Here is a 27040-nt window from a genome sequence, read left to right as displayed (position 1 = left end):
GTTTCGTAAATTGTTTTTGTTTTAAATATTAGGCCGTTAGTTTTTTATCAATTGAATTGATTCTTACTTTCATGTCGAGGCCTTTTATAGCCGACTATACGATATTGGTTTTTTATCATTGTTGAATTAAGGCCGTGCGATTGCCTATAATCGCTTACATCCATTCATTTGAACTTTCGGGTGGATAGTTGCGTCTTTGGCAATCATACCACCATAATCCACGACCACCGTCTCCTTTTTACATCGGATGTGACCTTTAGAGGTCATCCCGGTGTTATGTTGCCGCAGAAATTTCTTGCGCCTTTGACTGATAACGGAACGTATTTCGTATAAATACGCGGATATTATCGAGTGCAAAATAACATTCCTTATCGCTTGTTATAAATTCATTTCTTCAATGAATACTTATGAAAATATTTAAATGATGTTAAAATGTTTTGACGTGAGAAATATAAATCATAAATACCGAAAATGTGTGTTAACGCATGCGGAAGAATATCTCGAGGACGTTTTGCACTGACAAGGATGAAAATTTGCCTGTAGAGTTATTAAGATGATCTGCTATATATATATAACTGTTATACAAATATTAATATAATGTATAACAACAAAACAGCTATATCATATTGATAACAATTAAATGATTATATCACTACAATATAATAATTCATTACGTTGAGGTTGAATTCCCTGTCATTTATTCAACATCCACACAGGAACTTGTATCAGAAAAAAAAATATATCTACATGTATGTACCTTAACCTAACTTTCAGGAATATAGATTCGATTTTTTTTCTGAAACAAGTGCCTGTGACCATCCACCAGAACTTGCGGTCATCCGATGTTCAGTACCTCAGTACTTTGATTTATATAAGATGCTAATTAACTGAATAATAAGATAGCATGATATAAGGATAGCCTATAATAAATAACGTTTTTACACATGGAATTATATATGATATCAAAACAATTATATTCGAGGACTTTTCAGTAAAGCTTCATTCAAATCCTTGGAATGACTTATTCCAGTGGTCTGCCCTATTGTTCGTTTGCCGCATAGAATTTGAAAGCACACATAGATTGATCTTGTCTTCAATATTAAAGACCCAATACATTTCCCCAATTTCTTGATATTGAGACAGTTTTGGCATAATAAAAAGCCAAAAAACAGGCAAATAAATTTTTTTTATAGTAAAGCTACAAGTATAGTCTGGGACGGTATAGTAACAAAATGTGAAACCGTGAATTCAAAAGGGAACTTGAACAGATGACTTTAATTTACTGTACTAATATATATATAAATAATCAAAAGAATTATGGTATGGTATACGGTCTCTAACAGTAATATTTTTTGTGGTTGGTATGAGTATACATGAGATGATTTTTTAAATCATTTATAAGATCATACACTAGCTCTAAGTTCGTTCCCCTAAAAGTCGCAAATTGGAACAACCTACGGGTTTCTCCTTGTCAAGTTCACGGGTCTACTATCGGCCATATTCGTCGGGCACAGACGAGAAACAAACAACGTAAACATGCTTTCAGCCCGATTAGCATCATCTATAGCTCGACAGCTTCCCAGGGCTGCAACAAAGGTTAACATAAACATATATCATGAGATTAATCGTTTGAAACACGTTGCATGTGTATTACTTCCATATGTATTTTAATATGAAAAGTGCCGGTTATGTATTGACCTGATGACTTTCAGAGTCAGTGGTTTCCATCGTGAGATTAACTTTGCTTTTATGATAATATCTTGGATATGCGCAAGTGGATATGTTACAATTGCCAATGCACAAGTTTGTAATTAAGTAGTATCGCAATGGTTGCAGAAATTACACACGGTTTTTTCAAGGTCAAAGCAGCCTTTCAGTATCTTTAACTAGCGAACTGCAAATTAATATATGGCTTACAAGTTTACAAAACAAAACTATTGATTTATTTATTTATTGATGGGTGAAGTGAGCAAAATATGAAGCATACTTCATCATTTATAGAAACATGAATGGGTAGCAAACTCGTATCTCTTTGAGACCTTTTTCGGCAGGGATGAAAAGGGATTTCCCAAGGTGTCGAGAAATTATGAGTATGAGAGAAGTGATGTCAATCATGTATTCTTGTAAACATTGCACAGTACTTAATCAAATGCCAGGAAATCCTACAGCTAATGTCACAAACAGCATCTGACTTGTGACATGTCTGAACACAGAATTTTTTAAATTTTAATCTCGTTATGTCCAGCATTCATGTAATAAAATGTACATACAAATGTATGTACTTGATCATTAATCAGTGTATTACCTGAAACCATAATGCATGATGGTACTGTGCAGTTCTTAAATTAAGAAGATGCCACCACAAAAAAATCTTCAAAGATGCATATAATATTGTATGTAGAAAAGTTCAGTAGACACTCTATTTAACAATCATCTCTCTCGTCTCTCCAGAGGAAATTGAACCTCAATAAATTCTATGTTCATAGAAGGAAACATTATTTTCAGTGCTATTCAAGCCCTGAATAACTTTGCTTAATTTCATTAACATTTAACTTTTCATTACTAATTTACTACAAATACTTCATTAGATTAAAAGCTAGAAAACATAATATTTATCATGTTTATGTTCTTGTGTTTATTACAGGTTTGCCGTCATGCCCTGGGTGCTGGCTGTGTTGCAACTAGAAACATCTCTTCTTCATCTCCACTTTACAATACAGGTATTCTTTGACTGCTTAATTAATTAAAGAAGCTGTTGGGCTGCTTTCCCAGATGCAGTTGTAAAGGGTTATTTGATAGTTTTGATTATTGTGTCATTAAGCTATCATGTTTTTGTTTAATCTCTGATTAAAGACACATTGTATCATGTCAACCAAAAAATATAGCAGTCAGTAGGAAAACAGAATTTTCCAGTGCAGTATGCACCATCTATTCCAACTTCTTGTCTGAAGACCAATATTTTGACATTTTTATACGCCCATTTACGGGACGTATTATGGTATACCTCTGTCCGTCCGTCTGTCCGTCCGTCGTCAACATGTCGGACATTTACTCAAAAACGCTTTAACCAATTTGCATAAAACTTTGGTGAATTGTTGATATCTATTGACGTGAGCTCCCTTTCGTTTTTTATAAATTTTAGATTTTATGTTTCCGAGTTATGGGGTTTTATTCATTAAAAAAAGGGGGATTTTCCAGTTTTCGGACAATAACTCAAGAATGCTTTCACCAACTTTTAAGAAATTGTGGTGAATTGTTTATATCTATTGACATGAGCTCCCTTTTGATTTTTATAAATTTTAGATTATACGTTTCCCAGTTACAGGGTTTTATTCATAAAAAAAGGGGGATTTTCCAGTTTTCAGACAAAAACTCAAAAATGCTTTCAACAGTTCTTATGAAACTTTGGTGAATTGTTTATATCTATTGATGTAAGCTCCCTTTAGAATTTTTTAAATTTTACATCTTACATTTCTGAGTTATGGGGTTTTATTCATTAAAAAAGGGGGGATTTTCCAGTTTTTGGACAATAACTCAAAAATGCTGTCAGCAATTCTCATGAAACTTTGGTGAATTGTTTATATCTATTGATGTAAGCTCCCTTTACATTTTCATAATTTTCTAATATGACATTGAGAATTAATTGAACTTTATTTGTTTATAGTCTGACAACAGATTTACTAAGTATTGCGCAACAGCACAGTGTATTGCACAACAGCAAGAAATCTTTAATTTTTGACTACATTTATTCAGAAACCTATAATATGTCAAATATTTAATTACAATCCAAATTCAGACCTGTATCAAGCTTGAATATTGTGTCCATTTTTGCCCCAACTGTTCATGGTTGGACCTCTGCGGGCGTATCCAGCTGCACTCAGCGAAGCAGTTTATTCTTATGTGTTTGAACAAAAGTTTTGCAAATGCATACATGTACTAGTCCAGATAAAATTTTACTGGTCTGGGATATCAGATTAATGGTTTATAGTGCAGACTGCAGTTGGATTACTTAAAACAAGTCATTCTATTCTGATAACCTTTTCAATAGTTTTTGATGTTTGAAAAAGGAAGCATTTCATATCACTCTTTTAGAGCTGTTCATTATTTGAAATAATACATTTTGTGGCCGTATTTGTCAGAAGCAATCAGAGGAACATTTGATGACCATACTTGCCATGATATTAATTCTATAAAATATATGCTTTCATCATGTCCTAAATGGTTTATGAAATTTTATTTCTGCAAAACACTGCATAAAAATGATACATATATTCAAACAATTAGGGGCAACAAGTTCATTTGTAAAGCTTTCATTCTATATAAAATACATGTACAAATGTTTTATAAAAGAAGCATTAAAATGTTGCAATAGTTGTTAATATTGATAAAATGACCCTTTGAATAGAGAAAGGGGGTAAGTAATGCAGTGTAAATATTATACAGAAAAGAATAAAAGAAATGTTGATACACAGATAAATAAGTTGCAAATTAGTTAGTTGGGTTCAGTAATATAGTATCTTAAAATTTGCTGTTCAAAATTTTAATAGCAATTACAAATGAGACAATTTTTTTCAGGAGCAGAGGTGTCCTCAATTTTGGAGGAAAGAATATTGGGACAACAGACACAGACAAATTTGGAGGAAACAGGAAGAGTATTATCAATTGGAGATGGTATTGCTCGTGTGTATGGTCTTAAAAATATTCAGGCAGAAGAAATGGTGGAATTCTCTAGTGGATTGAAGGTGAAAATTTATATAATGATTAAATTACATTGAGCAAAAAATTAAGGATACAAGGTCTAAAAACAATTTAGAATAGTTCTAATGATGTGTAATCAATGGTTCAGTTTTAAATGCATCATATATCATCCCTCATATCACATTATACATCTACATTTGAAGAATTCAGGCTCAGATGCATGCAAAACAAAGTATGGGAGCTCACTGTGACCTACAGTTTTACGAAAGCTAAAATCATGGCTTTAAGGCGAAGTGTACGTAATTGCACGCCTCTAGCGGAATTTGGGATAAAAAACGTGCGTCGTTAGTTACGCGGGTTATCTCCCCTACTCCAAGAAAGGAAAATGAGCACATGAAAGAGAAATGACTTTGTGCGGTCTATCATGAATTCAGACAAGTATTCATGTGCTATCTCACAACTTCAAAGAAATTATTAGAATGACTCCAATCAGAAATCTGAGTATCCTATTGTGAGTTAGTCTGACTCTATTACCACTGATTTTGTTTTAGACACGCAGGAGCAGGTACACAATACGACTCGTGTTTATTTCAACAGAAGGTAAAAACGCCTGAACAACAAAATTATAACCAATTAAAAAATAAACCAGTGACAATTCTGCTTCTATTCGTATCAAATTCATTAAAAATCAAACCTGAGAATTGACCCCACAATATTTATTGAAAAACCATAGTTTTGAATGAAATTCACAGTGTAGCGTAAAATTGTAGGTAACGATATATTGCATGTGAATTTGTGTGTTGAACAACAAAGACGTTGGCATGTCCGTTTTTATTCAATTGAAAATTTTATGATGTTTTATATTTTATTATTTATGTAAAAAGTATAAAAGATACTAAGGGTAATCGACCACTAGTACAACATTTATAAGCCGAAGAAAAAGCCAACAGCAAAAAAAAAAAACCCATCAGATTCCGTCCACAAAACATTACACACTCAGAAACTAAGAATTGAGCACTATTACATTTATCACAGAATAAGTAAAATCTATGTCATCCAAATCTCAGTTTTCAAGGTGTAGAAAATAAACAGATGTCTTCTATTCCGTCCGCAATTTTTGGGGAAAGTAAAATCTAAATTTAGAACCATGGTTGAAACTGAAACTACACATGTATGATAAAAATAGAACATGTTATTTTTTCTTTATCAAATCCGATTTCGAAGGGATAGCGAATTTTTTTTTCTTTTGTTGTGCTTTTGTGTATCATTCAGCAGTAGTATAAGGTAGGGGTGAAGAAAATAAGGTCTACAATGTCGGACTTTTTACATATTTTATAACCGACTATATGGTATGGATTTTTCTCATTGTTGAAGGCCGTATGGTTGCCTATAATAATTGCTTACATCCACATCATTTAAGGTAGCTGGGGTGTCTAAATGTTGGACGATAGATTTTTCTTAAACTTCTGTAAAAGACCTCTGGGTCAATGTCATTTTAAATTTCAATATAAAAACTGGGGATCACGGACCTTGTTTTTTCGTAATAACACATTGAAATTAACGAAATTTGGGTTATTTTATATTGTTAATATAGGGGAAACTTAAGTTTTCCTTATTGCGGAAACATTAAACGATAGAATTGGCTAAAATTCGATGAGCCTGAGAATTGCTTTTCATTAATAACTCCCAAAAAAATATATCAAATAAAAATAGAGGGTCATGGGCCTTATTTTCTTGAAAAAATCCCCAAACATTTTAAATATACTTTACGACACTTAATTTTTTGATAGTTCAATCTTTAAATTTCAAGTTTTAGGTATTTTGTTGTATATCAAATGATACTTGGTAAAATATTTTTAAAACAAAAAAGAATTTTTGCAACATGATCAGAACGGACGCTCAGAAAAAGACACCCGATCTACCTTAAACTGTGGCAGATAGTTGTCTCATGTGCAATCATACCACATCTCCTTATTTTCATATTATATTAACAAAACTGCAATTCATTTGCATTATATACAGGAACAATTTGTATGGCACTACACTAGGTAAACTCGTATAGCATCGCCATTGGTACATTCTTATAGCTTTACACCAGTACATTTATAGTATTACACCAGTACATTTATAGCGTTACAATATACACAATGCCTTAGCAGTATACACAATATACACAATGCTAAGGCTAACACTGGGAATGATCTGTGCTACGTGAAGTTAAAACTCCGATATGTTTTACTTTGCTAAAATTCATAAGCGGGTTCTTCTTTTGACCTTATTACAGCCATAAAAATTCTCAAGATAATATGCAGATGCAGTTTTCTTATTTTTTGGGAGTCGTGCATGTGGATATTTAACAAATAATGGTACAAAAAAATATTTCCTTTTTTACTTAAAATCTCTAGCAAACATTAGATCATGCTTTGTCGTGTAGTTAAAGAAAAGGGAAAGCGATCGAGACAGGAATTTTTTAAAATAAAATTGCAGAGTTGTGTCACGTGCACGCGTGTGAACCTGACAAATAAAATGGGTTTTGTGCGCGATACCTCGAATAGCGCCGGAAATGGTGAGGATGAAAAGATGCAGCAAATTATATTCACTTTTTTTAAAAAACAAACATGCATAAATAAGATTTTAAAAAAGACGTGTACACGCGATCCCAATATTATAACCGATTATTTAAATACGTATAGAATCATTCTGTCAACGCTGTGTTAACTGGGACAATTTCAAACTTGATATTTGATTCATAATTATCAGAACAATACAATTTTAAAAAAGAAGATGTGGTATGATTGCCAATGAGACAACTCTCCACAAGAGTCCAAATGACACAGAAATTAACAACTATAGGTCACCGTACGGCTTTCAACAATGATCAACGCCCATAGTCAGCTATAAATACAAGCATTTCAAAAAAGATGTGGAACCCTGTCTAATTAAGAAAAGGTGGATTTAAAGTCTATACAGTTACTTTCTTTCACTTGCAGTATATTTATTTGCCAATTTGCTTTTTTTGGCAGCAGAAATATCCTTAAAAAATTGTCAGTTTATTTCCTTATCAATTGATTACGCTTGAGCATTTGCAATAATTAGGAAAATGCGTTATACACACTCACGATTTTGTTACGACACTGTACGGTATAATAGCGTTAACTAGAGTAGAAATTGTGATGACGTTACAGTAGACATTAATAACGTCGCCAAATGTTTTTATTTTTTCCGCTAAAAATCAAACTTCCACAGGATATAGCTTGAAAACTAGCACGGTTGCTAAGGACTTTCTTTGCACCAATGGGTTCGTCGTTCATTTTTGAATCGCATATCGATTTTTAAAAAACTTCTGTGGACCAACGAATTAGAAAATCTTGATAAAGTAAAAATATCTGCCGATTTTTATGATTTTCCCTATATACAGTACAAATTTCGCGAAAGGCTTCCCAAACTCCGAACACCAAGTTTTTTCTTGGTGTGACACCAGGAAACTCCGACATCCCTCCCTAAATTCTCGGAGAAATTTGGGAGTATTCCCTCCGACTTCCGCGTAAATTCGCTACCTTTTGTTTATTGTATTAGCGACATCTCTCCCAGTCCGGTGTGACGCGGTGTCACACCAGGTAATAAATTGCCCTAATCCTTCTGATCTATACCGGCACGCGACAGTCAAGGTATGTGAGATTACTTATGTAATTAAACAATTGTATTTCCTGTCTATTGATAATCAGGTTATATTTCTGATTGCTTGAAACAAATAAAAGATTTAAAAGCAAAACGTTGTTGTTAATTCTTTCAATTACAATGTACATTTAAAAATAGTTTTATTAAAAAAAAACTGTATTTGATTTTTACCTCGTTGTTTTTTCTGGTCAGTAAATTAATATTTTATTTACAAAAGAGATATACTTGTGTAAAAATAAACGGAGGCTTACGCTGAATAAATGTGGGCAGTTTAAAGGAAAATTACATGTCTCAAAGTTTTGTATAAAAGTAAAAAAGAAAATATTATTCACTATTCGTTATGCTAATAAGTCCACGCCATTTTCATTTTACGATTACATAATTGCTTGAAACAAATTAAAGATTTAAAAGCAGAATGTTGTTGTTAATTCTTTCAATTGCATTAAAGTTTTATAACAAAAACTATACTTGATTTTGACCTTGTTTAAGTTCATCGGTAAATTATTTTATTAAATGAGACATACTTGCGTAAAAATAAACGGAAACTAACGCTGAATATAAAAGTGAGCAGTTTAAAGAAAATTACGTGTCTCAAAATTTGTATACGCAAGTAAAAAAGAAAATACTATTCACCATTCGTTATACTTAATAAGTCTACGGCATTTTCTCTTTACGATTTGTTGGCATTACTTTAGGATAAATAATTACATTTCGGCTACAACACTTCTATAGCTGCATCAACTCGTCGTTGCATAATATTCATTTACGCACAATGAATGTAAACTTGTGTGTTGTATAAAGGACAGGGATTTTTAAATTTTTTAAAAGAAATTAATTGCCGTGGGAAGACGATACACATCTCAGTGATCAACAGTCCGTGGTTGAACTTTGAACTTGACTTCGCTCACAATATTGAATGCTAAAAATAGTGACATCAATTTTGTCCACGAGATTTTTATTTGGCGGGAAATATTATCACGTAACAGTAAACTCAGGTGACCTTTCTGGATGACCGTGGGAAAATTCATTCGGGTTTTAAATTTGCTTTGGAATGATTGACATTTGTGTGCCTTAAGATTGAGGCTCTAGAAGGTCCTTTTACAATTGATTAACCGGAATCTAAAATATAATCCTTTTCTGAATAAACGAACACCAGCCTTTTAATTTTACGTTTCTAAGTCAACACAGGACATAAACCTGCATGACATTATTTATACGTCCATGGTCAACAATATACATAAATGGTAGATGAAAACAGGATGCATGTCGTTCAGTTCCTGTTGGGCGTTGGTAGAGATCCTCTGTGAAAATGTGTAGATCGTAAAAATCCGATCCACATTTTTTGTTGTCACTTTACAGTTTCTTTTCTGAGTTCAAATATTTCAAGTCGGTAATCTACCGAGGTAGTGAAACATAATATTTTACATTGCAAAATAAATTGAAAGTAACAGAGTTCACTTGTTGATCCGTTAAATTAACTCTTGGGTTTAGATAGGACAAATTACCGTAAAAACATCATTTTGTTTTAAGCCAGTTGATATTTATATATTGAACAATTAATGAACCGGATATTGCTCACTGAGTAGGTCATAAAAGATTCTAATTGTAGTAAAATCGTCTTTGTTGAAAAAACAAAAATTATGACCTGACCGGACTATAATAAAAATACAAAATAAGTGTTTTATTCGTATTTTTATACGTTTGTACGTTTTATTTCAAATGACAATGACATGGGGCAAATACATCCAAGAATAATTATCTTATTTTGAATGAAAATTTCACATTTTTATCTGTCAAAGAAAGGAAATTTTAATACCGTGTTTTAAAGCACACAGGTGCAATCAAGATCGATTAAATGTACAAAGATAATAAATCTGGCTAATCCGATTATGTTGTCACGAGTCATTAATTTTCAGTACATCCGATGGGCAATAAACCAATTAACAGCCACGCGGTGTTGGGAGAGAATCTTTGGAGGAAATTGGGAGTATAATCCGTGATTCGCGGTGTGACACCGCTACACTCCGAAATCCGTGATTAGAGTTCGCGATTACAAACTCTCTGTGCGTACTGTATCCTTTGTATTTTTGGTGTATCATGCTGTTAATTTCAACAGCTTGTATCTGAAAAACGAAAACGGTTACCCCCTTTTTTTATTTTATTGTCTGATGTATTTTTAAAAGCAGAATCCACATGTAAAATTTAAAAAAAATCTGTGGAGTAGTTAATTACGTACACTTCGCCTTAAATGTCTTTGAGGGTTTTTGATATCATTGTATTTTTTCATCGGTTTGTCTAGTTTATCCTTAAAGCACATCACTTCTCTTCTATTAATCACTACTTTGCATTCACAAAGAATACATTCAGTACAGCAAAATGATGGTAAAACAAAAGGAAAAAAATATATCTGGTTTTATATTTTCTTTTACAGGGTATGGCCTTGAATTTGGAAAGAGACAATGTTGGTGTTGTAGTTTTTGGTAATGACAAACTCATTAAAGAAGGTGATATTGTCAAGAGAACTGGTGCCATTGTAGATGTACCAATTGGAAAGGAAATATTAGGAAGAGTTGTTGATGCTTTAGGTATTCCTATTGATGGAAAGGTAAGGCTAGTTAAAAAGATGACATTTTTTTTTTTTTGCAGTGTTATTGAAGGTAAATTTGACTTCTTACAGTTCCTTAAGCTGTCCATGTTCAGCTAGGCCATTTTTGTAGGGCGCATGACCAATCATTATTTGATCCACTGGGCAGTTTTCCCATCTTGCCTTTTAAAAGCAGTAATTAGGCATGCTCTTTTTGTTAAAGTTTGTGGTAAGGTCAGTTGAATGGAAGCCACTGGTGTTAAAGTCAGTAATTTTTTATTATACAAATTTTTGCGGTCGTATATTGGTATGACGTTGGCGGCGTCGTCCGAAGACACATTGGTTTTCGCACTCTAACTTTAGTTTAAGTGAATGGATCTCGATGAAATTTTACCATAAGGTTCAATACCACAAAAGGAAGGTTGGGATTGATTTTGGGGGTTATGGTACCAACAGTTAAGGAATTAGGGGCCAAAAATAAGCATTTTTGTAACTTCCAGACATAACTTGTGTGTTAGTGTATGGATCTCTCTGACATTGTACCACAAGGTTCCATATCACAAAGGGAATGCTCGGATTGATTTTGGGGGTAATTGCCTCAAAATATTAGGAATTAGGGGCCAAAAAAGGGGCAAATAACAAGCATTTTTCTAGTTTCATGACAATAACTTGTGTGAAAGTGTATGGATCTTTCTGAAATTGTACTACAAGGTTCCATATCACAAAGGGAAAGCTGGAATTGAGTTTGGGGGTAGTTTCCCCAAGCATTTTTCTAGTTTCCAGACAATGACTTGTGTGTAAGTGTATGGATCTCTCTGAAATTGTACCACAAGGTTCCATATCACACAGGGAATGCTGGGATTGATTTTTGGGGGTAATTGCCTCAAAATTTTAGGAATTAGGGGCCAAAAAAGGGGCAAAAAAGAAGCATTTTTCTAGTTTCATGACAATAACTTGTGTGTACGTGTTTGGATATTTCTGAAATTGTACTACAAGGTTCCATATCACAAAGGGAAAGCTGGAAATGATTTTGGGGGTAATTGCCCGAAACGTTTAGGAATTGGGGGCCAAAAAGGGGCCAAAAAACACATTTTTCTAGTTTCCAGACAATAACTTGTGTTCAAGTGTATGGATCTCTCTGAAATTGTACTGCAAGGTACCATACCACAAAGGGAAGGCTGGGATTGTGTTTGGGGGTGATGAATCATAAGGGCAGTCTTCACGATGAACTGCTAAATCTACAGGCCTGGAGCTCAATTTTTGAAAATTTTTAGTTAGATTCTGTTGGCTTGTAGATATGATTTTTACAGGCCCGAGAGCAATATTACAAGCCTGGGCTGCCTGGGCTGCCACTCAGCGTGAAGACTGTAAGGAGTTCAAAAAATTTGGGGGGGATTTTTTTTTTTTTCCTTTTTTTTCTTTTTTTCTTTTTTTTTTTCTTTTAAAATTTTCCATTTTAAGTTGGTTATTTCTGATTTATATTTAAAAGCAAATAATAATGATATGGTAGGAGATACACACCAAACAGGAGGTGTAAATTATTATATAATAAGTATTGTGCAATAGCAAGAAATTTTCAATTGCACAGTATTGCACAATAGCAAGAAATCTTCAATTGCACAGTATTGTGCAATAGCAAGAAATCTTCAATTGCACAGTATTGGGCAATAGCAAGAAATATCCAATAGCACAATATTGCGCAATAGCAAGAAATTGTCAATTGTGCAGTATTGCGCAATAGCAAGAAATATTCAATTGCACAGTGCAAAAGAAGATACTTAGTATAAATTGCTTATTTCTTGACCAATTTCAATAGGGTTTTATTCTTGAATTCTTGGGGTACTTAAATATGCTGAATCTAACCGTGTATTAAGTTTTTTGATTTTGAGCCCCTTTTTTAAATTGGTCCACATTGAGGGCCAAAGGGTCCAAAATTAAACTTTGTTTGATTTCATCAAAAATTGAATTATTGGGGTTCTTTGATATGCCGAATCTAACAGTGTATTTAGATTCTTATTTTTTGGTTCCGTTTTCAAATTGGTCTACATTAAGGTCCAAAGGGTCCAAAATTAAACTAAGTTTGATATTAACAAAAATTGAATTCTTAGGGTTCTTTGATATGCTGAATCTAAACATGTATTTAGATTTTTGATTATGGGCCCAGTTTTCAAGTTGGTCCAAATCGGGGTCCAAAATTAAACTTTGTTTGATTTCAACAAAAATTGAATATATGGGGTTCTTTGATATGCTGAATCTAACCATGTATTTAGATTTTTGATTTTTGGGCCCCGTTATCAACTTTGTCCACATTGAGGTCAAAAGGGTCCAAAATTAAACTTTGATTGATTTCATCAAAAATTGAATTCTTGGGGTTCTTTGATATGCTGAATCTAACCATGTATTTAGATTTTGGAGATTGTACCATAATAGGTGAATGTCCAATTTAAAATTTTTAAGTTCTTAGACCACATTCATTCTGTGTCAGAAACCTATGCTGTGTCAAATATTTAATCACAATCCAAATTCAGAGCTGCATCAAGCTTGAATGTTGTGTCCATACTTGCCCCAACTGTTCAGGGTTCGACCTCTGCGGTCGTATCAAGCTGCACCCTGCGGAGCATTTTATATGCAGATGTATTTACTATTAGCCTCAAGAAATTTCATTTCTTTGGAAATTATTCAACAATGCAACTAATGTCTGGATTCATTTACTTTGAACATGTTGAAAATTTTTGTCAACAGTTTATTTAAAGTATTCTTTGTTCATAGGGACCACTTGGAACATCAGAAAGAGCCAGAGTAGGTGTCAAAGCTCCGGGCATCATTCCACGTATCTCAGTAAAAGAACCCATGCAGACTGGAATCAAAGCTGTAGATAGCTTGGTACCTATTGGAAGAGGACAGAGAGAATTGATCATTGGTGACAGACAGACCGGGTATGTAATAATGTTGATGTATATGTTATAAATAATTGTCCCCTGTGCAACACGTTGTAGGGGACATAGAAATACTGGGTGTGTGTCCGTCCTTCCGGTATTGTTAGCTCTCTCATGTATGAAATTCTTGTCAGATTTTTATAAAACTTATGTCATAGATTTATATCAGCAATGTCTTGGATGATTTTGAAAATCAGTGCCGATCAATTATTTTTAAAAGAGTGATGCCCAGGCCCTGGAAACATTAATTATATGGAAAATTGCATTGTTATCGCTCTCATGTGTAGAATTCTTACCAGAATTTTATGAAACTCATATTATAGGTTTATATCAGTTATGTCTTCAACGAGTTCAAAAATCAGTGCTGATCAATTATTTTTAAAAGAGTTATGTTTGGAGACATTGATTATTTGGAAAATTGCATTGTAAGTGCTCTCGCATGTACAATTTTTACCAGATTTTTATTGAATTCATATCAAAAGCAATGTCTCAGACAATTCCAAAAATAAGTGCCGATCAAATATTTTTAATGAGTTTCCCTTGGAAATATCAAATATATTGGAAATTGCTCTCAAGTCTTCAAAACTCTAGTAAGATAATTTTTAAAAGTTTTTAAAGAACAAAAACATTTTTTTGAGTTATTGTCCTTGGACAGAACAGATAAATATGTTCAACGAGGAGGACATTGGAACTCTGTTCTTTTATTTATGATTTAAATTAAATTGTTACTCATCCAAAAGTTAAAATCTGTATTTTTCTGTTTGAGAATTTCAATTCAACAAGTTTACATTTTTGTATTGCTTGTGGTACATAGGAAGGCTAATCCAATCAGCAGTGTTTCTCAGATACAATACATTAACTATATTTGACAGGGTTCATCTGACCTTGACCTCATTTACATGGATTATTGACAATGTTAAGTTAATGTGATACTTGTAGTGAAACCTTACTATTAAAGACTTTAACATAAATTCATGGTCAGTGAAGCAGGTGTGATATCCAGCATGTACACTCTTATTAAATTATTATAATTGGTCATTAATTTAATGAAAATAATGACACCCCAATTTTTTGTTATATCAGAAAAACTGCCATTGCTATTGATACCATCATTAACCAGAAGAAATTCAATGACGGAACAGACGAGAACGCCAAACTTTACTGTATCTATGTAGCCATTGGACAGAAAAGGTCAACTGTAGCACAGATCGTAAAACGTCTCACTGATACTGGTTAGTATTGTGAAATTATGAATATTCTTTCCTCATTGATATCAAACTGAGATATAGCAAATATGTGTCAACACTGGAATTGAAAAAATCCAATGAATATAAAACAGATAATTATTTTTTGAAACTGACAATTAATCTTATCAATGTCTAGTAAAGAAACTTATTGAAAAATAATAACACTATCAAAGCAGAAGGTAATGGTTAATTGACAATGGTGACTGAAAAGTCGGGATAGATATTTGATTGAATTAGAAAATAAGTTGGGCAAAGTTAACCTTTTGCAATTTTTCTTATGGCCCTTTTGGTCATAAAACTCCTGAGGTATTAAGTATACATCCTTGGCTTATAAATTTTTGAGTTTAAATAAGATAATTTTCACGTTTTGCAATAATTTAACGATCTTAATGATCTTTACGGTACATTTTTATACGACCGCAAAATAATTTTGTGGTTGTATATTGGTATGACGTTGGCGTCGTCGTCGTCGTCCGAATACATATTGGTTTTCGCACTCTAACTTTAGTTTAAGTGAATGGATCTTTTTGAAATTTGACCATAAGGTTAAATACCACAAAAGGAAGGTTGGGATTGATTTTGGGGGTTATGGTACCAACAGTTAAGGAATTAGGGGCCAAAAAGGGGCCAAAAATGAGCATTTTCTAGTTTCCAGACAATAACTGTGGAACGGTGTATGGATCTCTCTGAAATTATACTACAAGTTTCCATACCACAAAGGGATGGTTAGGATTTGCTTTGGGGGGTTATGGCTCAAACCGTTTAGGAATTAGGGGCAAAAAAGGGGGGAAAACAAGGTTGTCCTGGTTAATGGACAAATACTTCTAGTACAAAACATAATTTAAAGCAGTGTAAGGGAGATAAATCAAATACATCATTGAAATTATCTCCCTTACACTGCTTTTAAATTATGTATAAAGTAATGGTTAATGAACAATAAAGATAATCTAAAACAGTGTAAGGGAGGTAATCCAAATACAACGTTTTGGTTACTTCCCTTACACTGCTTTTAAATTATGTTTAAAGAAATGCATATTTATAAAGGAAGACCAGTAAAAATATCTGCAAATGTTTTCATCTTTTTTTTTTACAAAAAAATCCATATGAAAGATTTGACACTATATTTTTATTAATTCTATTATAAAATAGATTAAGTTAGCACTATGGTAAATTTAAATGGGTAATTATGGTTGCCAACTCCATTGGAAATTTGAATTGAGATTATGACCATATCTTGAGGGAAAGAATTTTTTTGGGGGAAAAAGGGGGGGGGGATAAAAAGAAATTGTGGGGGGCCAATTTTTTCTCATTTCAGATTTCAGAAATTAAAAAGAATTATTCTTCAAATATTATTTTTTTTTCAAATTTCAAATATTGAAAAATTTCAAGAAGTAATCTTTAATTGCACAGTATGGCGCATTAGATTTGTAAAATCTTTGATCACATTTATTTATTTGTTATGCCAAATCTAACAGTGTATTTAGATTTTTAATTTTGGGTCCAGTTTTCAAATTGGTCTACATTAATGTCCAAAGGGTCCAAAATTAAACTTTGTTTGATTTTAGCAAAAATTGAATATATGAGGTTCTTTGATATGCTGAATCTAAACATGTATTTAGATTTTTGATTTTTGGCCCAGTTTTCAAGTTGGTCCTAATTGGGGTCCAAAATTAAACTTTGTTTGATTTCAACAAAAATTGAATATATGGGGTTCTTTGATATGCTGAATCTAACCATGTATTTAGATTTTTTATTTGTGGACCCCGTTATCTAATTGGTTCATATTGAGGTCAAAAGGGTCCAAAATTAAACTTTGTTTGATTTCATCTAAAATTGAATTATTGGTGTTCTTTGATATTCCAAATCTAACCGTGTATTTAGGTTTTTAATTTTGGGTCCTGTTTTTTAAATTGGTCTACATTGAGGTCCAAAGGGTCCAAAATTAAACTTAGTTTGATTTTGACAAAAATTGAATTCTTGGGGTTCTTTGATTTGCTGAATCTAAACATGTGTTTAGATTTTTGATTATGGGCCCAGTTTTCAAGTTGGTCCAAGATAGGGTCCAGTATTTAAACTTTGTTTGATTTCAACAAAAATTGAATATATGGGGTTCTTTGATATGCTGAATCTAAACATGTATTTAGATTTTTGATTATGGGCCCAGTTTTCAAGTTGGTTCAAATTGGGGTCCAAAATTAAACTTTGTTTGATTTCAACAAAAATTGAATATATGAGGTTCTTTGATATGCTGAATCTAACCATGTATTTAGATTTTTTATTTGTAGGCCCCGCTATCAAATTGGTTCATATTGAGGTCAAAAGGGTCCAAAATTAAACTTTGTTTGATTTCATCAAAAATTGAATTATTGGGGTTCTTTGATATGCCAAATCTAACCGTGTTTTTAGATTTTTAATTTGGGTTCCGTTTTTTAAATTGGTCTTCATTGAGGTCCAAAGGGTCCAAAATTAAACTTAGTTTGATTTTAACAAAAATTGAATTCTTGGGGTTCTTTGATATGCTGAATCTAAACGTGTTTAGATTTTTGATTATGGGCCCAGTTTTCAAGTTGGTCCAAGTTGGGGTCCAAAATTAAACTTTTTTTGATTTCAACAAAAATTGAATATATGGGGTTCTTTGATATGCTGAATCTAACCATGAATTTAGATTTTTTATTTGTGGGCCCCGCTATCAAATTGGTTCATATTGAGGTCAAAAGGGTCCAAAATTAAACTTTGTTTGATTTCATCAAAAATTGAATTATTGGGGTTCTTTGATATTCCAAATCTAACCGTGTATTTAGATTTTTAATTTTAAGTCCCGTTTTTTAAATTGGTCTACATTTAGGTCCAAAGGGTCCAAAATTAAACTTAGTTTGATTTTAGCAAAAATTGAATTCTTGGGGTTCTTTGATATGCTGAATCTAAACATGTGTTTAGATTTTTGATTATGGGCCCAGTTTTCAAGTTTGTCCAAGTTGGGGTCCAAAATTAAACTTTGTTTGATTTTAACAAAAATTGAATATATGGGGTTCTTTGATATGCTGAATCTAACCATGTATTTTGATTTTGGACATTGGACCATAATAGGTAAATTAAAAAAATTCAAGTTCTTAGACCACATTCTTTCTGTGTCAGAAAACTATGCTGTGTCAAATATTTAATAACAATCCAAATTCAGAGCTGTATCAAGCTTGAATGTTGTGTCCATACTTGCCCCAACTGTTCAGGGTTCGACCTCTGCGGTCGTATCAAGCTGCGCCCCAGCGAAGCATTTTATATATAATTGTTGAGTCAATTGTTTGCCATAAATATATTTTGAATCTTCCAGATGCTATGAAATACACCATTATTGTTAGTGCTACAGCTTCTGATGCTGCTCCCCTTCAGTACTTGGCTCCATATTCTGGTTGTGCCATGGGAGAATACTTCAGAGACAATGGCATGCATGCTGTCATCATTTATGACGATTTGTCAAAACAGGTATACAATCTTTGTTGGACTATTGAGAATATTAATGATACTTCACACCACTAGATGGTGTGTCATATATAAGGTTAGAATGTCTTGAAAATCAGCATTGCGGGTACTGATTGAACCACTGGTTGTTTGTTTTTTTATTTGTTGTTTACATTAAAGCTATGTATCACAGGATTTCTATTTTTTCAATGAAATTTAAAAGGTACAGAACTTTGCAAGGAATAAATTTACACAAGTGTATTACTATCAAACTGCAGTGTCTCCATCACATGAATTCATCAAAGGTCAAGAGTTTATTAATTGTATCGGTTTGGAATTGGAGGTCAATGTCTCAGAAACTTGAAGATGAAATATTCCTAAAAAAAATTAATTCCTAGGTAAAAGTCAAATCAGTGCATTGATCAATTGTCCAATTTAAATTTGCTAGATAATATTCCTTAAAATTATTTGATGTCAAATTAATTACTTAAAGGACAGGGTTCCATTTTCCAATTAAGTATTAGTGGAAATACAGAAGTATTCATAGATCAAGGCTACATACTCAATTCTGATATATTGATTATACTCACACTTGTTCAGTTGTAGGTTTAATGGATTACCTTTTTCTGTCCATTCAAATGACTGAAATTGTATTGGTTAAAGAGATGGTTTTCTTACAGTGCAATATTTTGGAACGTGCAAATAATTCTATGATCAAATAACTTTTATCAAAATTAGTTGCAGGTACAATGTAGCTCATAGCAAAATGAAAAATTCCAAATAAACTGTATCAAATTATTGCTAATGATTGTTTGTTACAGGCTGTAGCTTACCGTCAGATGTCATTGTTGCTACGTCGTCCTCCAGGTCGTGAGGCCTACCCTGGTGATGTATTCTACCTCCACTCTAGATTACTGGAGAGAGCAGCTAAGATGAATGATAACCATGGTGGTGGATCTTTGACCGCCCTTCCCGTCATTGAAACACAAGCTGGTGACGTATCAGCCTACATCCCAACCAATGTCATTTCCATTACAGACGGACAAATCTTCTTGGAGACTGAATTGTTCTTCAAAGGTATCCGACCAGCCATTAACGTAGGATTGTCACTCAGCAGAGTAGGATCAGCTGCTCAAACCAAATCCATGAAACAGGTAAAATAATACTGTAAATTTATGTAACGGTATGAAAAGAAGTGGAGGTAATGGCAAGGATGAATGGTATAGAATTAAATGATAGATGTAATTTAGAATTGCCCAGGCTGATTGTACAGAATTTATTTTGTGTGGGAATAATCTTAAAATATTACAAACTAGAAAGATGTGAGGTACATGTCAATAAGAAAGATCCACAACAACATTTTGAAATAAATATTAATTTCTCCAAGCTATAAGTCTTCAACATAATTTAAAAGGGTTTATACCTCAGTTAAACAGTAATCTTATATGGTATGTACTATATATTGTATATTAATTCATGTGTGACATCTTATAGGTTGCAGGTTCCATGAAATTGGAATTAGCTCAGTACAGAGAAGTAGCTGCTTTTGCCCAGTTCGGTTCAGATTTAGATCAAGCTACACAAAACTTACTCAACAGAGGTGTCAGATTAACTGAGCTTCTTAAACAAGGACAATACAGTAAGTCCAATCAATAATTTACCAAGACAGAAGTTTATATTTATAAATGACCTGGTACTAGGATAATCATGATAATAATGAAAAAGGCAAAATACCTGCTTCAATATTTTCTCAACCTCAAGAAAAACTACACTGAATAAGCTAACAAAAACGTATGATTTTAGCTTATTTTGGACCTTATTTATAGAGAAATGGTAAAATTGTAAATACAGGATTTTTAATTGAAAAGAACAGAAAAAAGAGAACATGTAAAAAATTGAGGGAGGTGGAAGAATAAAGGTCAATATCACAAGGCTTAATTAATTTCCGTTGCAGTTGAAAATTTCATGGAATATTGGGCCTTCATCTTGATTTCTTTTCTTAAAAAAATAATGTAGACACACAAGGGTATTATTGATTATGAAAATATTTTATTATACTTTTAAGTATAATTTTTGTGACTTTATAAGTGTGACTAAGTTTTTATTTTAAAAAGTTGCTAAGTAAAAGCAACACCAGTTAGATTTAGTTGCCTTTCTTTTATATCATCTGTTTATTTTCAGTACCCATGCCCATTGAAGAACAAGTAGCCATTATTTATGCTGGTGTAAGAGGACATTTAGACAAATTAGATCCATCCAAAATTACTGCTTTTGAGTCAGCATTTTTACAACACATTCAAGGCAGCCAAAAAGAATTGTTAGCTACAATTGCAAAGGACAACATGATTACAGAAGAATCTGATGCAAAATTAAAACAAGTTGTTTTGAGTTTCCTTTCAGGATTTGAGGGTTAAAGGAAGAGATTTTTAGTGCTAAGACCAATTTGTACAATGAATATTTATGAATGAAAGTGTGATATCATTATTGCTGTGTGAGTTAGTTATTATTACACAGGTCTATTCTTGTTCTGGATGCAGTCCGCATTGTAAAAACAACAAGAGTAAAGTTATTCTACATAGTTTCAGACTTTTTTTATTTTATTTTCCTTGTTGGTATCTTACATTAGTTAAAAGTTTGTTTACTTTATTTCAAAATAAAAGTCCTGTTTCCATGTAATTTAAACACTTAATAGAATAAGGTGTTTCCTAGGGATTTAATTATGATCTACAAGATGTTGAGTATAGGAAACTTGTTTATTAAAAAAAAAAAGATCTGAGGTATTCAGCAAATAAACAAAAACCCAGTATACAAAATAAATCAAAATGGAGATCTTGAGGTTTGCAAACTGTGGTGAATGTTGAAATGTTAGTGAAGGCACCAACAATTTGATTAAATTTCTTATTTCTTATTTAATTCAAGGAACAGTCCCCAATATATTTTAAAAGAACATCAATCACACAATAGACAAGAATTGTTGGAAACTGAAGTCAGCTTTATGATCAGCTGTTTATTGAAACCAAAGAAAATATGTATGATTGCAAATGAGAAAACTTTTCACTAGAAACTTATGATGTAAACAGCTACCAATCATGGTTTGGCCTCCAATAAAAAGCAAAACCCATACTGTATAGTAAGCATTAATAGGACCTGGCATAATGAAATGTGAGACACTTCAAAATAAAGAGAAAACAACTGGCCTTATATGTATGATTGCCAATGAGAAAACTATTCACTAGAAACTTATGATGTAAACAGCTACCAATCATGGTTTGGCCTCCAATAATAAGCAAAACCCATACTGTATAGTAAGCATTAATAGGACCTGGCATAACGAAATGTGGAACACTTCAAAATAAAGTGAAAACAACTGGCCTTATATGTATGATTGCCAATGAGAAAACTATTCACTAGAAACTTATGATGTAAACAGCTACCAATCATGGTTTGCAAAGCCTCCGATAATAAGCAAAACCCCCTGGCATAAAGAAATGTGAAACACTTCAAAATGAAGTGAAAACAACTGGCCTGATTTATAAAATGAAAAACAATTACGGCAAGACAGCAATCAACAACAACCACTGGGTAACAGGCTCTTGACTTGGGGACAGGCACATAAAGAATGACGTGGTTGTGTTTAACATGTCTGTGAGCATTCCACCCTTCCCCTAACATGGGATATAGGTGTAACAGCACAACATAAGAACAAACTGTAAGAATTGGTTGCAAAGAGCTTGACTTGCTAGATTGATACAAAGGACACTAAGTATGCACCTAAAAGAATCTCAAATACTAAAAGCTAATTCAAAGTCACATTTAAAGTAATAAATAAAACTCATTTTCCCGGACTGAAATGTCAATAGGTACACCTCCATTGGCTCAGTTTGAATGTCATAACAGTCTCTGAACTGCCTCTGTTCTTGTGGAAGCTGCTCGCCTAGAGTGTGGGAGGTCCTGGATTTGATCCCCGGCTGGGTCAAGTCAAGGACTTTAAAATTGGTATTTGACAATTCTCCTCTTAGCATGCAGCATTCAGGAATAATGTGTCCGGAGGGTGATATGTCTTCCTGCGGACTGTTACCTTGTTATCTAGCATGTTAAAAATCCAGCTCATTGTGTCAGTCTAGTACAAAGCAGGGTTCATATCTATATTGCATTAACATCTCGTCCTCAAAATGTGTTTAATTTGCCAGTGGACATTGAACAACCATCCATCCGTATAAGCAGTCTTGAGGAAAGCATTGCCAAAATTTAGACGGGCTATAGGACCCTAAATGTTCACTAATGGATAGTGAATTCAAAATGGTTATAAAAAATAAAAAGCTACCATATGCTTATCTCAAAATGTGAGGAATTGATTAGTCAGAAATTTTTACATCAAAGGTCTAGAATCCTATCTACCAGTAGATGTGAAGAATGTTATTGAAGTTGTTTTCATTCGAAAGTGGAAGTAGAAAAATTTATTCTAGAACTGCTGGAAGTTCTTTATCTGCACTTCCATAAAGCAAACATATTTTGTGGAAAACTGAAGCAGCATTAAAAGTAATTGTTTTTTCTGTGGCATTCCAAGTTTTCCACCCTTCATCTCGGTCAAACCTACATTATTTATAGTTAATTTGTTCTCGTCCTTGAAATATTTGCCACTGGACATAAAACAAACCACAATCAATTTAATAGCAGATGGCATATGAGCCGAATAATTCATTTCTGGTATTCTAGCAGACAGGCACTTGTTTCTATGAATAAAAAGGTTGACTATCAAAGCCTCTATAACACATTGATAGTCTACCTTCCCGTAGTTACAAACAAGTGCCTGTGGTCTAGCATGTCTGTTGTTTTCGTGAATAGGTCCATTTCTCGTTTACAATAAGTGGAGGCCAACTATATTGGAAGTATAGAATTATAAAGTGTAAGTATCTATCTGAACTTGATCTTATAATGGTTCATTGGTCAACGCGTTAAGGTCCTTTTCTCGGATACTATAAGCATCTATGTGTGGAGTCTAACCTTTAGGCCATTATCAAAAGAAATTTCTTTTTCAATTTTGGGAAGGACGAATTTGTGATGAGCACTTCTAGCAAATAAAGAAAAATACCAAGAAATCTAAATGTTCAGCTAGAAAATCGGGCAAGGGTAAGAATCTGGGAATTTTTATACGACCGCAAAAAATTTTTGTGGTCGTATATTGGTATGATGTTGGCGCCGTCGTCGACGTCCGAAGACACATTGGTTTTCGCACTCTAACTTTAGTTTAAGTGAATGGATCTCTATGAAATTTTACCATAAGGTTCAATACCACAAAAGGAAGGTGGGGATTGATTTTGGCGGTTATGGTACCAACAGTTAAGGAATTAGGGGCCAAAAATAAGCATTTTTGTAACTTCCAGACATAACTTGTGTGTTAGTGTATGGATCTCTCTGACATTGTACCACAAGGTTCCATATCACAAAGGGAATGCTTGGATTGATTTTGGGGGTAATTGCCTCAAAATTTTAGGAATTAGGGGCCAAAAAAGGGGCAAAAAACAAGCATTTTTCTAGTTTCATGACAATAACTTGTGTGTAAGTGTATGGATCTTTCTGAAATTGTACTACAAGGTTCCATATCACAAAGGGAAAGCTGGAATTGAGTTTGGGTGTAATTGCCCAAAACATTTAGGAATAAGGGGCCAAAAATAAGCATTTTTCTAGTTTCCAGACAATAACTTGTGTTCAAGTGTATGGATCTCTCTGAAATTGTACTGCAAGGTACCATACCACAAAAGGAAGGCTGGGATTGATTTTTGGGGTAATTGCCTCAAAATTTTAGGAATTAGGGGGCAAAAAACAAGCATTTTTTTAGTTTCAGGACAATAACTTGTGTGTAAGTGTATGGATAGTTATGAAATTGTACTACAAGGTTCCATATCACAAAGGGAAGGCTGGGATTGAGTTTGGGGGTGATGAATCATAAGGGGGTTCAAAAAATTTGGGGGGGGGGATTTTTTTTATTTCTTTTTTTTTCTTTAAAATTTTCCATTTTAAATTGGTTATTTCTGATTTATATATAAAAAGTTCTTAGACCACATTCATTCTGTGTCAGAAACCTATGCTGTGTCAAATATTTAATCACAATCCAAATTCAGTGCTGTATCAAGCTTGAATGTTGTGTCCATACTTGCCCCAACTGTTCATGGTTCGACCTCTGCTGTCGTATCAAGCTGCGCCCAGCGGAGCATTTTATTTTGATTATGGCCTTAGTATTTTAAAAATATCAAAAATAATCTTAATAAATCACTGAGCCAATTGATAACAGTTCCCTCGTCTACGGCATGCACTTCTTACATGAATGACTTGATTTACTTTCCTAGGTCAGTTGGGTAAATTTTATGACCAGTTGTATTATTTGATTATAAATTGCAATTGTGTCCGAATTTTTGAATGAATTGCGATAGGTGGAGTGAAACCACGGCAGTCAAGTCACAGAAATACTGAGAACAAAAATATTTCATACAATAGTCGCTATACAATTGCTTTCGACTAAATAATTTCCAATTGTTACTATATTAACAATGCAGTTTCGCACCAATATACCCCTTTTATGAAGTTAAAATTATACTTTTAGTCCAATCTCATTGAAGTACAAATCATGTGTTCACGGTTCGTTAACAAGCAAAGCGTGGAGATTTATATTTTAATCCGCTAGACATTCCTAGTTATGCAGAATCTGAGGTTCAAATTTTAGTAATTTATTTATTATCTAATGACAGTTTGCTTAACATCCTGTGGCAAATATTTCAAGCATTTTTCATACGACCACAAAAATTTGCGGCCGTATAATGGTATGGCGATTTCATCGTCGTCGTCCGAATACATTTGGTTTCCAGACAATAACTTGAGTATAAGTATGGATCTCTATGAAATTGTATGACGAGGTTCCATACCTAAAAGGGAAGGTTGGAAGATGTGGGGATTATGGCTCTAACAGTTTAGAAAATATGGGTCAAAAACAATATTTTTCTAAAACTTTGATTGCTTATTTCTTGACCAATTTAAATGGGGTTTAATTCAAATGGTCTTGAATTCTTAGGGTTCTTTAATCTGCTGAATATAACCGTGTATTTAGATTTGATTTTTTGGGCCTCGTTTTAGATTGGTCCACATTGAGGTCCGAAGGGTCCAAAATTAAACTTTGTTTGATTTCATCAAAAACTGAATTATTAGGATTCTTTGATATGCCGAATCTATCCGTGTATTGAGATATTTATTTTTATGCCCCGTTTTCAAATGGGTCCACATTAAGGTGAAAATGGTCCAAAATTAAACTTCGATTTCACCAAAAATTGAATATGTGGGGTTCTTTAATATGCTGATTATAACCATGTATTTAGATTTTGGATATTGGATCATAATGGGTAAATGTCCAGTTTCAAATTTTTAAGCTCTTAGACGGTAGACCACATTCATTCGGTGTCATAAACCTATGATGTATCAAATATTTAATCACAATCCGAATTCAAATATTGTGTCCATACTTGCCACAACTCAAGGATGTGGCCTCTGCAGTCGTATCAAGCTGCGTCTTGTGCAGCATTTTATTCTTCGTTGGGTTCTACAAAATGGGTCGATTGACATGAACGACTGGAAGTATTGACTGCCAGTGAAAAAATAAGATATGTTGGTTATAGAAACTTATGTCTAGGAACAGGACTCATGAGGTACCCTCAAAGAGTGCTTTACCGTGCCGAGAGCTGGAAACTTCCTTTACACGATAGAACTGATTAATGCCAGAATTCTGACTGGCATATTCAAAAATCAGCATCACTTATTCCCGGGAGAAGTCCAGGTGACCATTTTTCTATACCTAAGTTAAGTCCAAGTAATTTATAATAGCGTTATAAATCACATGTCTTTTTTGATACCATAATTGATACTTGGCTCTAAGCTACTAGTATCTGATATTAGTGACACCAAATGTCGAAAACCCATTTTCTTCAGTAAATTTGTTGATTCGTCTTCACTATGGATAAAACAAATCGATTGCTTATTATTTCTTCTTCTTAGCTTTAACTTAATGCCCTGCATTTGCCAAGTGGAAATATTGTCGACTTATGTTCACAGTTTGTGAGGGAAAAAATGAACAAATTTGCACTGTAAAAAAAAGAACGTGTCCTCCTTATATAATTTTTTTACACATCTATACAGATAAATAAACTGAAATAATACCAGAGACATATAATACATTATTGTATTATATGTCTCTGATAATACAGAGGATCATATGGAATTTTTGTCGTGCCTGAGTTTTTTTTTTTTGCGGAAGTGAGACAGGGTTATCTTTGAAAACTAGAATACCCTCCCCCCTTCTCTTTCTCCCTCTTTTTCCTCTCTCCGAAAAAAGAAATAAAAAGTATGTTGAACATATTTCATGATCATGATTCCATATTCCATACTTGATACTCGAA

The 27040-nt window shown here is 33.2% G+C and overlaps 1 protein-coding gene and 1 long non-coding RNA gene across 2 annotated transcripts in view; both read left to right on the top strand.

Annotated features, from left to right (window-relative positions):
* The window catches only part of LOC127735432 (uncharacterized), a 115418-nt gene that overhangs the window by 25273 nt on the left and 63105 nt on the right, over window positions 1–27040 (top strand). The gene's annotated exons all lie outside the window — the stretch shown is intronic.
* LOC127735424 (ATP synthase subunit alpha, mitochondrial-like) lies at window positions 1450–21178 on the top strand. Its single transcript, XM_052245589.1, has 10 exons — window positions 1450–1596; window positions 2645–2720; window positions 4576–4742; window positions 10808–10981; window positions 13730–13896; window positions 14980–15128; window positions 18472–18623; window positions 19421–19753; window positions 20094–20238; window positions 20781–21178. Exons 1-10 carry the CDS (start codon window positions 1537–1539, stop codon window positions 21011–21013), a joined length of 1656 nt encoding a protein of 551 aa, XP_052101549.1. The 5' UTR covers window positions 1450–1536; the 3' UTR covers window positions 21014–21178.

The sequence above is a fragment of the Mytilus californianus genome, unplaced genomic scaffold (genome assembly GCF_021869535.1).
Source record: "Mytilus californianus isolate M0D057914Y unplaced genomic scaffold, xbMytCali1.0.p SCAF_3, whole genome shotgun sequence".
In the NCBI taxonomy this organism is placed as follows: Eukaryota; Metazoa; Mollusca; class Bivalvia; order Mytilida; family Mytilidae; genus Mytilus; species Mytilus californianus.
The sequence above is the reverse complement of the archived record's forward strand: the minus strand, read 5'-3'. Positions and strand labels throughout refer to the sequence as shown.

What these genes read in the sequence shown, in the direction of transcription:
- LOC127735424 (XM_052245589.1), top strand. Translation starts at nt 1,537, where the DNA reads ATGCTTTCAGCCCGATTAGCATCATCTATAGCTCGACAGCTTCCCAGG. An exon ending in ATGACGATTTGTCAAAACAG is followed by an intron (nt 18,624 to 19,420) that starts GTATACAATCTT and finishes TGTTTGTTACAG; the next exon opens with GCTGTAGCTTACCGTCAGAT. An exon ending in AAACCAAATCCATGAAACAG is followed by an intron (nt 19,754 to 20,093) that starts GTAAAATAATAC and finishes GACATCTTATAG; the next exon opens with GTTGCAGGTTCCATGAAATT.